Source organism: Palaemon carinicauda, chromosome 35, assembly GCF_036898095.1.
Source record: "Palaemon carinicauda isolate YSFRI2023 chromosome 35, ASM3689809v2, whole genome shotgun sequence".
In the NCBI taxonomy this organism is placed as follows: Eukaryota; Metazoa; Arthropoda; class Malacostraca; order Decapoda; family Palaemonidae; genus Palaemon; species Palaemon carinicauda.
Genome location: NC_090759.1, coordinates 79,971,342 through 79,991,068, shown reverse-complemented (window position 1 = coordinate 79,991,068; position 19,727 = coordinate 79,971,342). Strand labels below are relative to the sequence as shown.

At 35.7% G+C, this 19,727-nt stretch overlaps 2 protein-coding genes across 2 annotated transcripts in view; one reads left to right on the top strand and one right to left on the bottom strand.

Annotated features, from left to right (window-relative positions):
- The window catches only part of LOC137627928 (hydroxysteroid dehydrogenase-like protein 2), a 48,704-nt gene extending 45,952 nt beyond the window's left edge, over positions 1-2,752 (top strand). Inside the window, exon 6 of the mRNA XM_068359382.1 lies at positions 1,705-2,752. Coding sequence (XP_068215483.1) covers positions 1,705-1,826 — 122 coding nt within the window. The 3' untranslated portion in view covers positions 1,827-2,752. The remainder of the gene's footprint in view (positions 1-1,704) is intronic.
- A 5,028-nt stretch (positions 2,753-7,780) lies between these two features.
- Positions 7,781-14,021, bottom strand: LOC137627927 (hydroxysteroid dehydrogenase-like protein 2). The gene is made up of 7 exons (XM_068359381.1): positions 13,885-14,021; positions 11,697-11,860; positions 10,926-11,139; positions 10,543-10,748; positions 9,805-10,002; positions 9,175-9,320; positions 7,781-8,541 (listed from the first exon to the last, which is right to left on the bottom strand). The coding sequence occupies exons 1-7, from the start codon at positions 13,899-13,901 to the stop codon at positions 8,221-8,223; spliced, it is 1,266 nt and encodes a 421-aa protein (XP_068215482.1). The 5' UTR covers positions 13,902-14,021; the 3' UTR covers positions 7,781-8,220.
- Between the last annotated feature and the right edge of the window lie 5,706 nt (positions 14,022-19,727).

The window sequence follows — 19,727 nt, the reverse complement described above, 5'->3', positions numbered from 1 at the left end:
ACTGTAACCCAGATTGCTGACTTCCTGTTACATCTAAGGAACGTAAGATCCCTTTCAGCTCCTACGATCAAGGGTTACAGAAGTATGTTGGCAGCGGTTTTCCGCCACAGAGGCTTGGATCTTTCCACCAACAAAGATCTACAGGACCTCCTTAGGTCTTTTGAGACCTCAAAGGAACGTCGGTTGTCCACTCCAGGCTGGAATCTAGACGTGGTCCTAAGGTTCCTTATGTCATCAAGATTTGAACCTCTCCAATCAGCCTCTTTTAAGGACCTCACATTAAAAACTCTTTTCCTCGTGTGCTTGGCAACAGCTAAAAGAGTAAGTGAGATCCACGCCTTCAGCAGGAACATAGTTTTCACATCTGAAACGGCTACATGTTCCTTGCAGCTCGGTTTTTTGCTAAAAACGAGCTTCCTTCACGTCCTTGGCCTAAGTCGTTCGAGATCCCAAGCCTGTCCAACTTGGTGGGGAACGAACTGGAGAGAGTACTTTGCCCAGTTAGAGCTCTTAGGTACTATCTAAAAAGGTCAAAACCTTTACGAGGACAATCAGAAGCCTTATGGTGTGCTATCAAGAAGCCTTCTCTTCCAATGTCTAAGAACTCAGTTTCTTACTACATCAGGCTTCTGATTAGGGAAGCACATTCTCATCTGAAGGAAGAAGACCTTGCTTTGCTGAAGGTAAGGACACATGAAGTGAGAGCTGTGGCTACTTCAGTGGCCTTCAAACAGAACCGTTCTCTGCAGAGTGTTATGGATGCAACCTATTGGAGAAGCAAGTCAGTGTTCGCATCATTCTATCTCAAAGATGTCCAGTCTCTTTACGAGAACTGCTACACCCTGGGACCATTCGTAGCAGCGAGTGCAGTAGTAGGTGAGGGCTCACCCACTACATTCCCATAATTCCATAACCTTTTTAACCTTTCTCTTGAATACTTTTTATGGGTTGTACGGTCGGCTAAGAAGCCTTCCGCATCCTTGTTGATTTGGCGGGTGGTCAATTCTTTCTTGAGAAGCGCCGAGGTTAGAGGTTGTGATGAGGTCCTTTAGTATGGGTTGCAGCCCTTTATACTTCAGCCACCTAAGAGTCGTTCAGCATCCTAAGAGGACCGCTACGCTCAGTAAGGAAGACGTACTTATTAAAGGCAGAGTAATGGTTCAAGTCGACTTCCTTACCAGGTACTTATTTATTTTTTTATTGTTATTTTGAATAACTAATAAAAATGAAATACGGGATACTTAGCTTCTTTGTTAACATGTATACTGGTCTCCACCCACCACCCTGGGTGTGAATCAGCTACATGATCATCGGGTAAGATTAATATTGAAAAATGTTATTTTTATTACTAAAATAAATTTTTGAATATACTTACCCGATGATCATGATTTAAATGACCCGCCCTTCCTCCCCATAGAGAACCAGTGGACCGAGGAGAAAATTGAGGTCTTGTTGACAAGAAGTACTGGAGTACCTGACCACAGATGGCGCTGTTGTGTACACCCCCACCTGTATAGCGATCGCTGGCGTATCCCGACCGTAGATTTCTGTCGGGCAACAGAGTTGACAGCTACATGATCATCGGGTAAGTATATTCAAAAATTTATTTTAGTAATAAAAATAACATTTTTAATAGCTAAAGGCGCTGTTTCATGATGAAAATGATGAAGTGTTTTAGAGTAACAATTATGACTTCATTTTCAGGTTCTCCTTTGGCTCCAGACTTCTTCCTTGACGGATACGAAGAAAAATTGTCTAAGATAGGAGGCGATAGATCCAAGGGGAGATTTGTTGACGGGAAGGATACATTATCATCAAAACTCTGAAGTACTGTGCGAGTTTTGAGTAAGTTTATATTGTATGTGGTAGTTTTGGTTATGTCAAATTTGTTCATAATGATGTTTGGTTTACAAATTTCACCAGTACATTGCATTACTTCAAAATAAGTACATAATCATAAAAGGTTTTAAATTCTCAATTTTAATTTGATGTTGGCAGCATAAAAGAGTACAGTATCATAATAGCGTTTAAATTGTTATTTTTGATTTGACTTTGGTAACATAATTTGTACGAAATGATACACGGGCCATTTCTATACTAAAATTTCAAGGTGCAAATTCTGCCTTCATAAAGATTGAAAGTTGAGCAGTTCATTTCATACATATTCAAACCTTCAGTATCAGATGGCTTCACTTTCAAAACACACTACCTTTTTTCACTTGGACATGAATATTTCAGTACGTATACAGTATTACGTTAACTCTGTCACTAAGAATAATGAATAACAAAATCAGATGATCAACCGTACTTAATTTAAAATTTGAGGAGGATGCCTGAATGATTTGGTGCTAAGAGCTTGCAGAAAAGTATATCCGTCTGCTTGTACTACAAAAAAAAAAAAATGTTAGTCGAGTGAGTGTAAGCGCCCAAGTAGCTCTGCCTCCAGTACCAGTATTGGTTCTCGGTGATGACGTTTCATCAGTATGTATTTCAGCGTAAGAGGTGCTGTGACGGATTCAATGGACCCTGAATCCATGGGTCTCCCTTATACTCTTAAGAGTCTGTGCTATGCACGTTGATATACTGGCTCTGGAGCAAGGAAAACATTATACAGTAATACCTCTTGACATTACCTCTAGACAGATGTGTTATCATACAGGATGTCCTTTCTTCACAGGATAAGTTATTAGTAATCTGAATTGGAAACTCAACAACCAACAGCAAAAAATAATAATAAGAATACCCAGGCTTTGGACTAGTAAGTTGTTCAGTACGGTATTGCTAAAGAAAAAAAAAAAGCATGAAATACAAAAGCAGCTTCATTTTGTAACATTTCTTTCTATGATAAAGCTTCAGTCCAGCTATTGTATATACAGTGAACCCTCGCTACTTCGCGGTTCGACCATCGCGGATTCACCACTTCGCGGATTTTTTCCATAACCCATATATATACAGTAATATATATATATATATATGTATGCATGTATTTATGTATATATATGTAGGTATGTATATGTGTATACATATAAATATATATATATATATATACACACACACACACATATATATATATATATATATATATATATGTATATATATATATATATATATATATATATACATACTGTATATATCTAAAGTAGGAAGATGTGATGTAGTTCTAAGGGAAAAGTATGGGAAATATGTCTGGATAATAAGCAAAGCTCTACCTCCAGTTTGTTTCTTCATTATGATCAGAGATAAATGTAAACAAAACATTGGTTGCCATTTTTTATCGTGCTTTTTAGCGTGTTTAGGAAATGCATGATATAAAATCACCTTTAATATTTGTGCCTGTTTTAGTTTAGGGTACTGTAGTACATGCATTGAGTGTTCTGTACATTAAAGGGTAGTTTCTTAACAGTACTACGTACAAGGGAAGGTTTTAAAAGTCTGAATATACATGTTGAATAAATAGGTAAATATGGTGTCACTACTTCGCGGATTTTCACCTATCGCGGCCGCGACTGGAACCTATCTACCGCGATAAACGAGGGTTCACTGTATCTCCATTATTATTACTAGCTAAACTACAACCTACGTTTGAAAACCAGGAGGCTATAAGCCCAAGGGCTCCAACAGGGAAAAATACCTGATTGCAGAAAGGAAATAAGGAAATAAATAAACTACAAGAGAAGCAGCGAATAATTAAAATAACATATTTTAGAACAGTAACAACATTAGAATAAATCTTTCATATATAAACTATAAAAACTCCAAAAAACATCTGTTCCTGCATTCTTTCTTCCGTCTTGCTGAGCAACCTTTTAACTTTATAGAAAAACTGCTGATTGCACCATGTTACTGGTTAGCCTAACATGCCTCTGGGCCAGGTCTTATAGCCCAAATTTGTAAATAGTAAAAAAACTATCTCTATACATACCATAAAAAATCAGTTTAATCAGCAGCTGTGGGAAAAGTAGTACTGTATACAACTTCAGTAAACAGAAACCCAAGCACAAACTATATAGTTTTAAGTGTTCAATAATTAATGGTCTATTTGACTTCCTGGGAATTATATTAGTTGTAATGGTATAAATTACTGGGTAATTTTTTCAGGGCATTATTTGTAAACTGTGTTTACAATAAGAGATTTCATAAATATGAAATGATGGTGCTAATGTAGAACTTTTAGACGTTTTTAACCTTAAGCTGGTAATACGGTATGAATTTATTGAAGGTACTTTTTACAGTAGTCCTTACACAGCTGTGTAGACTGTACAGAAGGTAATTTGCAATAGCTTACATTTAGTTCAAAGTTCAATTGTTTATTCGTTGTCTCCCTTTTTACAAAGTTTTGTCTCTTCATTGGTGTCAAAGATATGGTTCATTGTTCACTTCTTAGAAGAAATCCTACAGGTAAGATTTAGCAGTTTTGAATTGTGACTCGCTCTATTTTAACGTCCTCAAGTTCTGGGGAAATTCCCTTCTTGATTGAGGTAACTATAACAATTAATTGTTGTGTGTGAATCTTATTTTCTGAAGTTCACTTATATTTCGATTAACTTGGAGGAGCAAAAATTTTAGATTTTTTTAGGGATTAAAAATAGAGTTTTGCTTGTAAAGATTTTTTGTCACTTATCAATTTAACATTTGAAGCAAGTAGGTCTAAGTCCTTAGAAATATGCCGTTTTTAATATATATCGTACTTCTGGTGCTAGCAATAACTAATCATAAATCAAGACATGGTTGTCCAGACTTCTACTGCTTAATAATACCACTTTATTGCACATTAACCAAAGAGTCTGTTGAGAAATCTTGTGCCTTTATCTTACAGGGACCAATAATTATTTTCAATAAATGTTTGAAGACGTTCTTTCCCTTGTGGAAGGGATTAAACTGCCCAGTCAACCAAAATTTCTTAGGTGTAATATAGTACCAATAAGGTGTGGACGACTGCACTTATAAACAATCACAGAATGTCCCTCGATTTTTTCCCCGAGTAGAAACCACACACGTTAATAAAATTTTTAATGTAATGCAATTATATTTTTAGAATTTAAGTACTCCCTTTTGGATTATAACCAGTCATTTATGCTTAGTATCAGTCAATTCGTGTTTTCTAGATCAAAATGATGATTCTGATTTGCTCAACTACGGTATCAAAGGTTGACATTGGAATTTTTATACTCGTTGCAATAAAAAATACGAGATCTGGATGTTTAGCCAGATCCAAGGGTGGTTACTGACTTATAAAGAACTAATTTTAAGATTTAATTATAAGTATCTACTGTTTTGTTATGAAATCAAAATGAATTTATAATTTTAAGGTCCATATGTAAGGCACTTACACAAATAAAAAGGAAAAATGAAATAATTTTATCAATTGGTTCTTTATTTACATAACAGTATAAAGCTAAATATAAAATTGCATTGATAAAACCACTCCAAAGAGCGAGAAATTGTTAAACCCTAAGTATGCGAACTGCTAGAGTTCATCTTGGGAGAATAATTGAACCATTTCAAAGTATCGGTTCGATTTACGTAGCCTTGGATAAATCGCCCAGGCAGCAAGTGATCCATAGATACGATGACTTTGGTAATAAACAATTAGCTCAATAAATTTAATCAGTATAGTATCCCCATGAAGCATTTAAGTCTGTAATATATTGTCATTGAACTTTTGGACTTTTAAAAGTTGCTTTTGGTACAAACATTATCAGTCAGGACCGCAGACATAGGTTATGTTGGAGAATAAGTGTTATAAAAATTTACGTAATCAGAACTTATAAGTTTTAGTACTAAAAGTACATTAACCCTGAGCTAATGAGTTTTAGTACAGACAGTACAAAGCCCTGGAATTCAAGTTTTAGTACAGACAGTACAACCCTAGAATTCAAGTGTTTTAGTACAGACAGTACAATAACCCTGAACTAATGAGTTTTAGTACTGACGGTACAATGCCCCAGAATTCAAGTGCTTTAGTACTGACAGTACACTGCCCCAGAATTCAAGAGTTTTAGTACTGACAGTACACTGCCCCAGAATTAAAGAGTTTTAGTACTGAGTGTACAACGCCCCAGAATTCAAGTGCTTTAGTACAGACAGTACAATCCCCCAGAATTCAAGTTTTAGTATTGACAGTACAATAGCCCAAAATTCAAGAGTTTTAGTACTGACGGTACAATGCCCCAGAATTAAAGTGTTTTAGTACAGACAGTACAATCCCCCAGAATTCAAGAGTTTTAGTACTGACAGTACAACGCCCCAGAATTCAAGTGCTTTAGTACAGACAGTACATCAGCCAAATGGAATTAATGGAAAATTTGCAGTTGGCCAATAACCTGAGGAGACCAAATTGAATCCATTTCAATACTAGGTCATGGGTTACACATTTCTTTTCCCACTGTGAAAGCCTTGCTGCCTATTTTTCGTTCATTTCTCTACTTTCCAATTACATTACCAGAGGAAATTACATGTTTAAATCAGAGCAAAAAATTATAGGTCTCAATAAATTATTTCAACAAGAAGGTACACAAGACACGACTTCAAAATTTAACAAATTATCCTTAAGCAATATAATTTTAATGAACACAAACAATCATGCCAGTAAACTCTATACAATGTTAGAATAACCTTGAGATACAAATTAAAACAAACTGTTCTCAAACAAAAGTATAGATGTTTATCAAGCTAGAGTTGATCATGTCCCTTCTTCAAATTGTGTTTAATTATTAAGAAACTCTAGAGAGAAGATTAAAATCAAAAATATTAAATAATTTTTATTTTTCCTAACATACTCACCGAGAACTACTATTCTTTGGAGTCACTTGTGATCTCTCAATCTCGATGGTCGTGAGCTGTAAACATCTCACTCTCTAAAGAAAAGTAGTTCTCGGTGAGTATTTGTGTCGGAACAAATAAAAAATTTTAAATAATTTTTATTTTTCCTAACATACTCACCGAGAACTACTTTTCTTTAGAGAGCGAGATGTTTACAGCTCACGACCATCAAGATTGAGAGATCACAAGTGACTCCAAAGAAAAGTAGTTCTCGGTGAGTACAGTATTTGTGTCGGAACAAATCAAAAATTTTAAATAATTTTTATTTTTCCTAACATACTCACCGAGAACTACTTTTCTTTGGAGTCACTTGTGATCTCTCAATCTCGTTGGTCGTGAGCTGTAAACATCTCACTCTCTAAAGAAAAGTAGTTCTCGGTGAGTATTTGTGTCGGAACAAATCAAAAATTTTAAATAATTTTTATTTTTCCTAACATACTCACCGAGAACTACTTTTCTTTAGAGAGTGAGATGTTTACAGCTCACGACCATCGAGATTGAGGGATTACAAGTGACTCCAAAGAAAAGTAGTTCTCGGTGAGTATTTGTGTCGGAACAAAGTAATTTTTAAAAGGCATACGACCAATACTTTGCGATTCTTTTTTTTTTAAAAAGTGGTCCTCTACTTTTATTTAATATTTCATTTACTTGACAAAAATGGATCACCATTTTCTGAATTATAAATGCACAAGGCAATCTCTATTCATTGATAAAATTGCTGGTCAATAAATACTATGCTCTACATCCTTTGAAAATGAAAATATTTGGTAAATGACATTTTTAAAAACTGATACAACGAAAGTATACAAACACACAAATCAAAATCTCTCAAATTTTACGAGCAATTCGTAAACTGGCCTGACAGACTTTAATGCTCTTTCGTTCACTCCTCTTTCTGATATAGCACCAAAACAAAAAAGGTTAAAATAATGTCTACCATGACCAAGCTAAGGAAGAGTTTGTTCTTATAGATTTTTTATATTTGATCTAATAAAATACAGCTTCATAAAAGTTGCGCAGTTGGATACTAAACAATGTTAATGTTCTTATACGAGGAAATTTCATGATGGCATTTATGCCTATGACCTGAGAATGAACCATACCACTGCTAAAAATATTTCTTACTGGCCAATAAACATTGGCTCAATTAGCTCTGAATACAGATGTGATAAAATGGACTTTTTAACAACCGTATCAAAATACTTTTCTGTTCACTTTTGTACATACAAGGGTCATATTACTAGTGCAGTATTTATAATAAATACCGCATTTGAAAATCTGGAATTGCTACCATTAGAAATTAAGCCACATATGACCCCAAAATTCTTCCCCCCACAGAAAGACAATAAACCTCTTTTTAAACAAAATAAATCTATGCGAGGCCTAAGACCACCTTCCTCACATCTTTGTCTTCAACTTCCCCATGAGGGATTCCAACTTCATAGCTTTCCCCATGTCTCCAGTCAGCTTCATCTTTCCGGTCATGAAGGCAGTCGTGGGTTTCAGGGACCCAGTGAACATTTTGTGGAAATTATCGCTGTTCATTTTGAACTGCACGTCGGCGGAGGTTGGGGGATCCCCGCGGCCGCACGCGCCAGAGCCGTTCTTGAGGTCCAGGAACCAAGTTCCGGCCTCGTCTCCGGTGACTTCGAATAGGTAGACTGCCTTGGTTTTGCCAACGATTTCTGGACCGAGGAAGTTTTCGATAGTTGCGAATACCTTGGAAGAGAGGTACACAAGATAAGTCAGTAGAGGCAGATGAGTATTAGAGAAAATAAAATTGTAATACAGAAGTTGGTTTTGTTTACTAAGCTTATGAATAAAAAAATACAAAAGTCTTTCAATTAATAAAAGCTAAACTTCAGAAGACCATGAAGTTATCAGGCAATGTCAACAATTATAGAAGAGAGAAAACCAGATAACTACTGTACGTTTATATGCGTACACAAACAATCATAGAATTAAAAATTAAAATTCCTTGGAACCAATAAGAACAATAATATAAGAATCAGTATATAATATAACTGCTGCCCTTGTAAGAGCCAATGATTTGGTTTCTTTCATATCAATTTTAGAACATATTATTGATCATATATCAGCCCAAAGAGCTCAGCTCCACATGGGCTTGGACTGAATCTGAATTTTTGTAAATATTATTAATGTAATTTATTTTCTGTCCAATAAAATCTATTATTATTACAGCCCAAAAATTAAAATACAATAAAAAACCTCCCAGGAAAATAGAAATAAAGTGCACTATTCTGGTGCTCAGTCCCCTTTCAAAAAGTAAACCGACCCACACATTTCTAACAAAATTCTACCGAGAATGATAAAAACATATCTGTCACATACCTGCTCAACTTTTCCGAGTGATGAAGCTTTCCCTGTAGTGTCCTTCCCATCTACAAATCTCGGTTTGGCACCAGCATCTACCGCTTGCTTCTTGACCATGAAGTCATCAAATTCATCCAAGAAGAAATCTGGCATCAGTGCAGTATCTGAAATTTACATAAGCATAATTGATTTTTAAATCTGTAATTACTGTACAAATAATAGTGACTGAAAGCATTAATATCTGTCCAATGAATATATGTTATTTGTACAGTCAATGAGCTCATGAATGGCAGAGGCAAGGGACAGTGATATTGTCCTAGCTAGCACGGCAATGTCCTAGACACTGACTATATATACATATGATCAGTGCCCAAGCCCCCTCTCCATCCAAGCTAGGACCAGGGAGGGCCAAGTAATGACTGCTGATGACTCAGCGGGTAGATCAATACGTTCTCTTCAAACCCCCATCTTTTGCCCATAAGGATGGTGAGGTTGCAGACACTTGTACCCCAATCAGGCAGATCACCAGGCAGAGACATTCCCAATAGACAACCACAACCCTGAACTAGCCTAAAGACTACACACCTAAGGTAAACATAATAGCATTCTATTGTACATTATTCCCGTTAAAACCAACGCAAGGCTTACTTGGGTCGACGGCGTAAGAAGAAAAATCGGTAATCCCTTCTGCTCTCAGGACATCATCATCGATCGCAAAGTTACCGGTGTAAGATTTGGAGTCTTTGCAAAGCATGACATAAGCCGCATCGGACATTATTTCGGGCTTGCGGCACTGCTTGTCGATTTCGTCTCCGCCAAGCATCTCCATGGCTGCTGTGATAATAGCTGTGAGGAAGAAAAACAAATAGTAATAACAAATGTTTCCATACTATACAAAATTAAAGCAATCAAGAGATTTTTTAATTCTGCCAAAGAAGATTGTCAATATTTTACTCAAGTGCACAGACCAAGCTTTCCCTTTTACATGTTGACTGTGAATGAATTTACTGTATATCAGTAATAATTGGATCATCTCTTAAAATTTAAGGGTTTTTTTCCAGAGCACAATACCTATCCGTTAAAATTCTGTGAAATTCCGGCAATAAGTCTTGATGTAATACTGCCAACAGACAAACTTAAATAATCACAAGTGATTTTATAACTGCCTTGACATGGGTAATTAGATCATCTTCACTCAAACAATTGTAATGTTCTGTTTTTCATTGTAAGATCATATAAGCTAAAACCAGATTTCACATCAGTCATTAAACCAAATATTCCTGTTCCTTCTTAACCAATGAATCCTCAATGCTCTGTTCTACTTCCACAAATAAAACCTTTTTATAATGACTTTAATCCAATCTTAAATAATGACAAGAACCTTACCTGTGCGAGGCCAGAGGGCATTGCAGGCAACCCCATCCTCCCTGAATTCCTCTGCCATACCCAAAATACACATGGACATGCCGTACTTTGCCATGGTGTAAGCAGCGTGGTCCTTAAACCACCGAGCTCTCATGTTGAGAGGAGGAGATATGTTGAGAATATGTGGGTTTGGACTCTTCAAAAGGTGAGGGATGCACATTTTCGATCTGCAACAGATAATACAGTAGTGGTAAATTAAACTTTTTAAAGTCCCAAAACTATAAACCGTCTTAAAGGTTCAAAGGTCCCAAATGAATGACAGAGGCAAGTCGAATGCTTGTCAGCTGATGACATTCTGTATTGTAAACTACAAATAACTAGAAGCCAAGAAACAAAGTCCTTACACAAGATAAGTCCCTCTTGTATTGATCTGATGCATAAGATCGAATTTCTTCATGGGGGTGTGTTGGGTTCCAGTTAGAGAGATTGCACTAGCGTTGTTGATGCAGATATCGATACCCCCAAACTGCCTCACTGCATTATCAACGGCGTTGCCGACTGAATTTTCATCGCGGACGTCCACTACGCACGGGAGGGCCTGACCGCCCGCGGCTTCAACTGGAAATGAACGCAGAGTTAAATGTTGTATAAGGTTTACCGTTTGCATCTCGCAAAGTGGAATCTATAACACCAAACCAAAATGTGAAATTATTAGTGATTACTGTACCCATAATGCCCTGCATGACGTATACTAACCACACAACTGAATCCTGTTGTATTTTTTAAACCTTCATTAAATAACGTAATCAAAGAACGAGCATTTTTTAAACGTACAATAAGTCCAGTAACAAGAGAAAGAGCATTTTTAAAACTTAAGTAAAGTAACAAAAGAAAGAGCATTTTTCAAAACTACATAAGGTACAGCAACAAAAGGACGAGCATTTTTTAAAACTACACTAATTAACAAAAGAATAAGGATTTTTAAACCTAAGTTAGGTCCATTGACAAAAGAATGAGCATTTTCTAAACCTACGTTACGTAAAGCAACAAAAGGACGAGCATTTTTAAACCTACGTTAAGTCCAGTAACAAAAGAAAGGAGGCTCTACAAATCTGGATTGCAAATGTTAAATCAGCGTTATTTTATAATCTTAAATAGCAATAAAATAAACATACTTTCTTTAGCTGCTGTATAAATAGTGCCGGGTAATTTTGGATGAGGATCTGCAGTTTTTGCTGCAACGACAATGTTGGCCCCATCGAGCGCTGCTTTGAGGGCTATGGCTTTTCCTATGCCCCTGCTGGCCCCGGTCACAAACAGGGTGCGGCCCGCAAGTTTTCTGTATGAAATCAAAAGAAAAATTAAATACCTATACACAGTAGAATACTATGTCTAGAATATACAATCAAATGGTAACCTCATTGGCCTTCTTTTAAGACTACATTTTACTCCACTTGGTTAAAAGAAACTTCCCGTTCTCAATTGGTCACTCGTCATGAATTTTTCATACGGAAGGTCCTATACGGAAGGTCCTCGACTTGCAAACATTCAAGAGGTAAAAACACAAATCCAACTGAAAATAACTAAGATAAGATAAAGATATACTATAATAAAACAATATTGTATATTTAATACAATCAGCAAAACGGCATTTGTGATAACCCGACTTTGTGTTGACTTTTGAAGCTGGAAATCATAGGCATGGGATTCAGGTAAGGCCTACCCTAGGACAAAATGAAACAAAATTCGACTTACAGACAGCAAAGCCTTTGTATATCAGCGGCCAGTTCCTCACGCATTGATTAGAAATGGACATTAACCTGAACTTTCCCCCCTAACCTAACCTACCCCTTTCACCCCCAAGGTAAGGTTAAATTTTGAGCACATTTTGTTTTAGATTATTTTTAAATTGCTCTAACAGCCTAATTTTTGTCATAGAGAGGTCAGGTTGGTCTCATTCTTTAGGAAAATGCCTAGTTTCTCATAAAGTTATCAAAAATATGCAAAAACATGTAAATAACAGTGTTTTACAAGAACGTACCGGTACGTCCATTGGGGGTGAAAGGGCTACAAGCCGTGTCTTTACCTACTTACCTAACGGGAGGGCTAACGCTCCCCTGCGACCCCTCTTACACTGCCCTATTCTAAGTTAGACATGATAATACATACAGGTGGCCGCTATCTTACATTCACCCCCAGATAGCTTCTTGAAACCAATCAAATTTCCAAGTTGAAGACCTTAACGTAATTGAAAAAGGCGTTCCTTATTTTTTCCCTCCACTGCTAAACTTTAGAAGTCTCTTGTGCCCATATTTCTCAATTCTACTATAATCCTTTCTTCTTTTCAGATTTAATTTGCTTTGACCAAGCCTTGGCTACAACACATGGACATCAGAGTGTTCTTCGCATTGAGAAAAATACGCGCAGTCTCTTGAGTAAGTACGATAATTGATCAAAGTATATTAAGTTGGGAGTAATTACCCATACAGTGAAAGTCAGTAATTTACTATAACAGTATAATGTTCATATTCTGTAAATACGATAAAATACAAACTAAAAGGGTTCAAACACATCAGAGAAATTTGCATCAAAATCAGTGTAACTCCTGAGTACATTATCATTATTTACTTGCATATTAATCCATTATATAACTTTTTCCCAGTATGTTTTCCCCACTCAAAACCCCGGGTTCCCACTGGGGGTCCCCCATTATATATATATTTCATTACATATTTATTTGTGGTGAAAATAAGTGTCATTTTCGAAGAAAAAGGTAGTTTTTCTTTATGAAAAAGCAGTTTTTTTAGTAAGAAAGGTTTTCCTCATCCATAACTATAATAAACCTGGTTAGGTTTGGGGAGGGGGAGAGTTTAGTATAGTTGGTGTCTTCCTGTGCACGTAGGAAGAACTGGCCGCTGATATACAAAGGCCCCTCAATGTTTACTAAAGATGGTGCATGGGTAAAGATTCACCAATCATTTCCAGTTAATGAGTTAGGATTCATCAAATATCAAATAAACTACATTAAAACTAGGCCAATCTTATCACGTAGACCATGGGCCTTCTAAATAAATAGGCCTAAGTAATTAGGCATAACCTAATTAAAGTAGAAGACTTTTGAAGGTCTTGTGGTAGCTGTTCACGTCACGAAATCTACATATAGGAGTTATATATTTAAAGATTAAATAGTTTTTATATAAATTAGGCCACGTATGCAATTATAGGCAAAGATATTAGGCCTATTTAGGCCTATCTAACCTGGTCAGTTACACAACCACAATTTTAACTGACTCGAGTTACTTAACCAGTAAAAATCTAAATTAGATTTTAACTTGATAAACAAACGCCATTTTGTATCCTTACCCAGTATTTCCAATCATTTTTCAGTAAACCAATTGTAATTTGTCTCAGAAGAATCTCAGCTGTGCCTCAGTCAGTCAGCCGGTGGGACAGGTCTCTGATAGGGGGGAGGGGGACCCAGGGGTACATGGCAATGGGCCACGGACGGTCAGACTCCAAGTCCCCGTCCCGTCAGGGTTGCCATTTCTGATTTGGAAAACGCGCCAGAAATCCGCTAAATATTTCTTAAAATCGCTGTATAGGATTAGTAACATTAACAGAACAACCCTTTTTTTGAGAGAGGAGAGAGAGAGAGAGAGAGAGAGAGAGAGAGAGAGAGAGAGAGAGAGAGAGAGAGAGAGAGAGAGAGAGAGCAGTCTCCTTCAATATAACTAAAATAATTCCTTTCGTAAAATCTCTGTATAGGATTAGTAACATTAACAAAACCACTTTTTTTTTCTTTTGAGAGAGAGAGAGAGAGAGAGGAGAGAGGAGAGAGAGAGAGAGAGAGAGAGAGAGAGAGAGGAGAGAGGAGAGAGGAGGAGAGAGAGAGAGAGAGAGCAGTCTCCTTCAATATAACTAAAATAATTCCTTTCGTAAAATCTCTGTATAGGATTAGTAACATTAACAAAACCACTTTTTTTTCTTTTGAGAGAGAGAGAGAGAGAGAGAGAGAGAGAGAGAGAGAGAGAGAGAGAGAGAGAGAGAGAGAGAGAGAGAGAGAGAACAGTCTCCTATAATATAACTGATAAAGCGGAAATTGATACAATACAGTATGTCAAAAATATAGAAAAATGCAGTCAGTTTATCATATACTTTATCAGATGGATGTACAGGATTAGTAACATTAACAGAACAACCCTTTATTGAGAGAGAGAGAGAGAGAGAGAGAGAGAGGAGAGAGAGAGAGAGAGAGAGAGAGAGAGAGAGAGAGAGAGAGAGAGAGAGAGAGAGAGAGAGAGAGAAGTCTCCTATTATATATAACTGATAAAGCGAAAATTGATACAATACAATATGTCAAAAGATAGAAAAAAATGCAGTCAGTTTATCATATACTTTATCAGATGGATGTATACGATTAGTAACATTAACAGAACAACCACTTTTTTTTCTTTTGAGAGAGAGAGAGAGAGAGAGAGAGAGAGAGAGAGAGAGAGAGAGAGAGGAGAGAGAGAGAGAGAGAGAGAGAGAGAGAGAGAGAGAAGTCTCCTATTATATATAACTGATAAAGCGAAAATTGATACAATACAATATGTCAAAAGATAGAAAAATGCAGTCAGTTTATCATATTCTATATCAGATGGATGTATAGGATTAGTAACATTAAAAGAACAACCCTTTTTTGAGAGAGAGAGAGAGAGAGAGAGAGAGAGAGAGAGAGAGAGAGAGAGAGAGAGAGAGAGAGAGAGAGAGAGAGAGAGAGAGAGGGAGAGAGAGAGAGAACAGTCTCATATTATGTATAACTGATAAAGTGGAAATTGATATAATACAGTATGTCAAAAGATAGAAAAATGCAGCCAGTTTATCATATACTTTATCAGATGGATGTATAGGATTAGTAACATTAACAGAACAACCCTTTTTTGAGAGAGAGAGAGAGAGAGAGAGAGAGAGAGAGAGAGAGAGAGAGAGAGAGAGAGAGAGAGAGAGAGAGAGAGAGAGAGAGAGAGCAGTCTCCTTCAACATAACTGATAAAGTGGAAATTGATACAATACAGTATGTCAAAAGATAGAAAAAATGCAGTCAATTTATCATATACTTTATCAGATGGATGTATAGGATTAGTAACATTAACAGAACAACCCTTTTTTTGAGAGAGAGAGAGAGAGAGAGAGAGAGGAGAGAGAGAGAGAGAGAGAGAGAGAGAGAGAGAGAGAGAGAACAGTCTCCTATAATATAACTGATAAAGTGGAAATTGATACAATACAGTATGTCAAAAATATAGAAAAATGCAGTCAGTTTATCATATACTATATCAGATGGAAAAGCCCTATGTTCTGCGCTAGATTGTCTAAAAGCGTCAAATGTCTAAAAGCGTCAAATGTCTAAAAGCGTCAAATGTCTAAAAGCGTCAAATGTCTAAAATCGTCAAATAGCGCGGCTGCGCTAAATAGGAAATAAAGCGCCAAACCTACGAGAAACTCGCCAGATCTAGCGCGAAAAGCGCTAAGATGGCAACTATGCGTCCCGTTAGGGAGGGGGAAGTAACCTCTCAATCTTATTTGAGATATGTAAGAATTAATTAACTAAATCTTTTCTTAAGAGTAGAATGAATTAAAAGAAACGTTTATTTTTTATATTTTTGTTTTGTTTTATTACGACGATTCAGTAAAGTTTAGTAATTAATGTCAAATGTAAACATTATTGAGTCGTATGCCTTACAACGGCTCTCTCTCTCTCTTTTGCTATTGTAATGATGACTGTGCTCATTTAACCTTATGATAGTGCCATTATTATTATCATTATTATTATTATTATTATTATTATTATTATTATTATTATTATTATTATTATTATTATTATTATTATTATTATTATTATTAGATAATCTACAAACCTAGTTGGAAAAGCTAGATGTTCAAGGGCTCCAAGAGGGAAAATAGCTCTGTGAGGAAATGAAATAAGGAAACAATAGTAGGCTTGAGTCCTCAAGCAAGAGAACTTCAACCAAATATAGTCGAAAATGGAAATATATAGTCAATGGCATTACGAAAATGATATATATATATATATATATATATATATATATATATATATATATATAAATAAATATATATAAATAAATATATATATATGTATATATATATATATATATATATATATATATATATATATATATATATATATATATATATATATATATATGTATATATATTATATATATGTATATATATATATATATATATATATATATATATATATATATATATATATATATATATATATATATATATATATATATATATATATATATATATATATATATATAATTAAAATAAGGCCTAGAATTAAGGAATTAAAATTGACAGAGAATTGAATGCTAGAATTTATTTGATGTAATATACTTAGGTTATTATTATTATTATTATTATTATTATTATTATTATTATTATTATTATTATTATTATTATTATTATTATTATTATTATTAACTAAACTGAAACTCTAATTGGAAAAGCAGGATGCCATTAGCCCAAGGGCTCCAACGGGGAAAAATAGCCCAGTGAGGAAAAGAAATAAGGAAATAAACAATATAAGAAGTAATGAACAATGAAATTAGAAAAATTGTAAACAATTACAACATTAAAACAGATATTTCAATTATAAACTATAAAAAGACTTATGTCAGCTTGTTCAACATATAACCATTTGCTCCGATTAGGAAGATCATTCCACAACTTAGTCACAGCTGGAATAAAACTGCTAGAATGCTATGAAGTATTGAACCTCATGATGGAGAAGGCCTGACTATTAGAAATAATGAGAGACAATACGAATTTAGTTTTGCTTGTGACTTTATATCTACTCATACAGATGTTATCTGATTGGTTTTCAAAGTGAACTGATTGGGACCATGATAACAAATAATCTTTCGTGTTATCAGCTATAAGGTTTTCAAAGTTGACCTTTGCCCAATTGTTATCATATGTTTTCCTTGAACTGAAAATTATCTAGAAAGAAGTTTAGTGATGTTAAAACATAGCCAAGGTGTGATTATTATTATTATTATTATTATTATTATTATTATTATTATTATTATTATTATCATTATTATAACTTGCTAAGCTACAACCCTAATTGGAAAAGCATGATGCTATAAGCCCAGGGGCCCCAACAGGGAAAATAGCCCAGTGAGGAAAGGAAACGAGGAAAATAAAATATTTCAAGAACAGTAACAACATTAAAATAAATATTTCCTATATAAACTATAAAAACTTTAACAAAACAAGAGGAAGGGAAATTAGATAGAATAGTGTACCCCAGTGTACCCTCAAGCAAGAGAACTCTAACCCAAGACAGTGGAAGACCATGGTACAGAGGCTATGGCACTACTCAAGACTAGAGAACAATGGTTTGATTTAGGAGTGTCCTTCTCCTAGAAGAGCTGCTTACCATAGCTAAAGAGTCTCTTCTACCCTTACCAAGAGGAAAGTAGCCGCTGAACAATTAAAGTGCAGTAGTTAACCCCTTGGGTAAAGAAGAATTATTTGGCAATGTCAGTGTTGTCAGGTGTATGAGGACAGAGGAGAATCTGTAAAGAATAGGCCAGACTATTCGGTGTATGTGTAGGCAAAGGGAAAGTGAACCGTAACCAGAGAGAAGGATCCAATGTAGTACTGTCTGGCCAGTCAAAGGACTCCATAACCCTATAGCGGTAGTATCTCAACTGATGGCTGGTGCAATTATCTTCCATGTGATATACGTGTGTGTGATTGGTTAATATGACTAACCGTAAGACCAATCAGAAAAAAGTACGCCTGATTTTGAATGCTCCAGTGTTCAGTTTCAGAGCTGACAGTATAGCATTTCTAGTTAAACCTCTGCCACGCATAATTCCTATTAACACAAGTACTCTTCAAAGTTTAGAGCAAAGATCTGGCAGTAAGCATTTTAACCTCCTGTGTGCGCAGTAAACGTTATAGATGCTGTCTGAGAAAAGATCTGTCGGTGATTTTAGCTTTCTGTAAGCGTTGTAAAAGTTATTGAGGCTGTGTGGGCAAAGATCTGGCTGTGATTTTAGCCTTTCAGAAGTATTTTAGCCTTCTGGAAGCGTTGTAGACGTTATAGTAGCTGTCTGAGAAAAGATCTGACAGTGATTTTAGCCTTCTAGAAGCATTTAAACTTTATAGATGCTGTCTGAGCAAAGATCTGGCAGTAATTTTAGTCTTCCGCAAGTGTTGTAAAAGTTATTGAGGCTGTCTGAGAAAAGATCTGGCAGTGATCTTAGTCTTCTGGAAGCGTTGTAAAAGTTATTGAGGCTTTGTGGATAAAGATCTGGCTATGATTCTAGCCTTTCAGAAGCATTTTAGCCTTCTGGAAGCGTTGTAAACGTTATAGATGCTGTCTGATTAAAGATCTGGCTGTGATTTTAGCCTTCTGGAAGCGTTGTAAACGTTATAGATGCTGTCTGATTAAAGATCTGGCTGTGATTTTAGCCTTCTGGAAGCGTTGTAAACGTTATAGATGCTGTCTGATTAAAGATCTGGCTGTGATTTTAGCCTTCTGGAAGCGTTGTAAACGTTATAGTAGCTGTCTGAGAATAGATCTGTCAGTGATTTTAACTTTCTAGAAGCATTGTAAACGTTATTGAGGCTGTGTGAGCAAAAATCTGGCTGTGATTTTAGCCTTCTAGAAGCATTTAAACGTTATAGATGCTGTCTGAGCAAAGATCTGGCAGTAATTTTAGTCTTCTGCAATGGTTGTAAACGTTATAGAGGTTGTGTGAGCAAAGATCCGGTTGTGATTTTAGCCTTCTGGAAGCGTTGTAAACATTATCGATGCTTAATATAGAACTCAAGACTATGGTTTCCCTGAAGATATTAGGCAGATGGCATGAACAGGCAGAAAAAAGCATAAAATCCTTACTCTAGAACTCTTTGCTGTGGGTATTCTTTTGTTGCCTCATGCAAATGCAGATTGTGAAAGAGTATTTTCCTTCTTTAGGTAGAATGAAATCTAGGGACAGAAATAAGCTTAGCGTACAACTTTTTGCTCACAATAGAACTGTTTGGCAAGGGAGACCACAAAGGTTGTACCAACTTTTTTTATCCAACTAAGGCTGATGTCGCACATCTGCAACTAAGGTCTGCGACTCGCTGCGATGTTGAAAAACAGCAGAATTTTTCAGTATCGCCATTCTACAACGA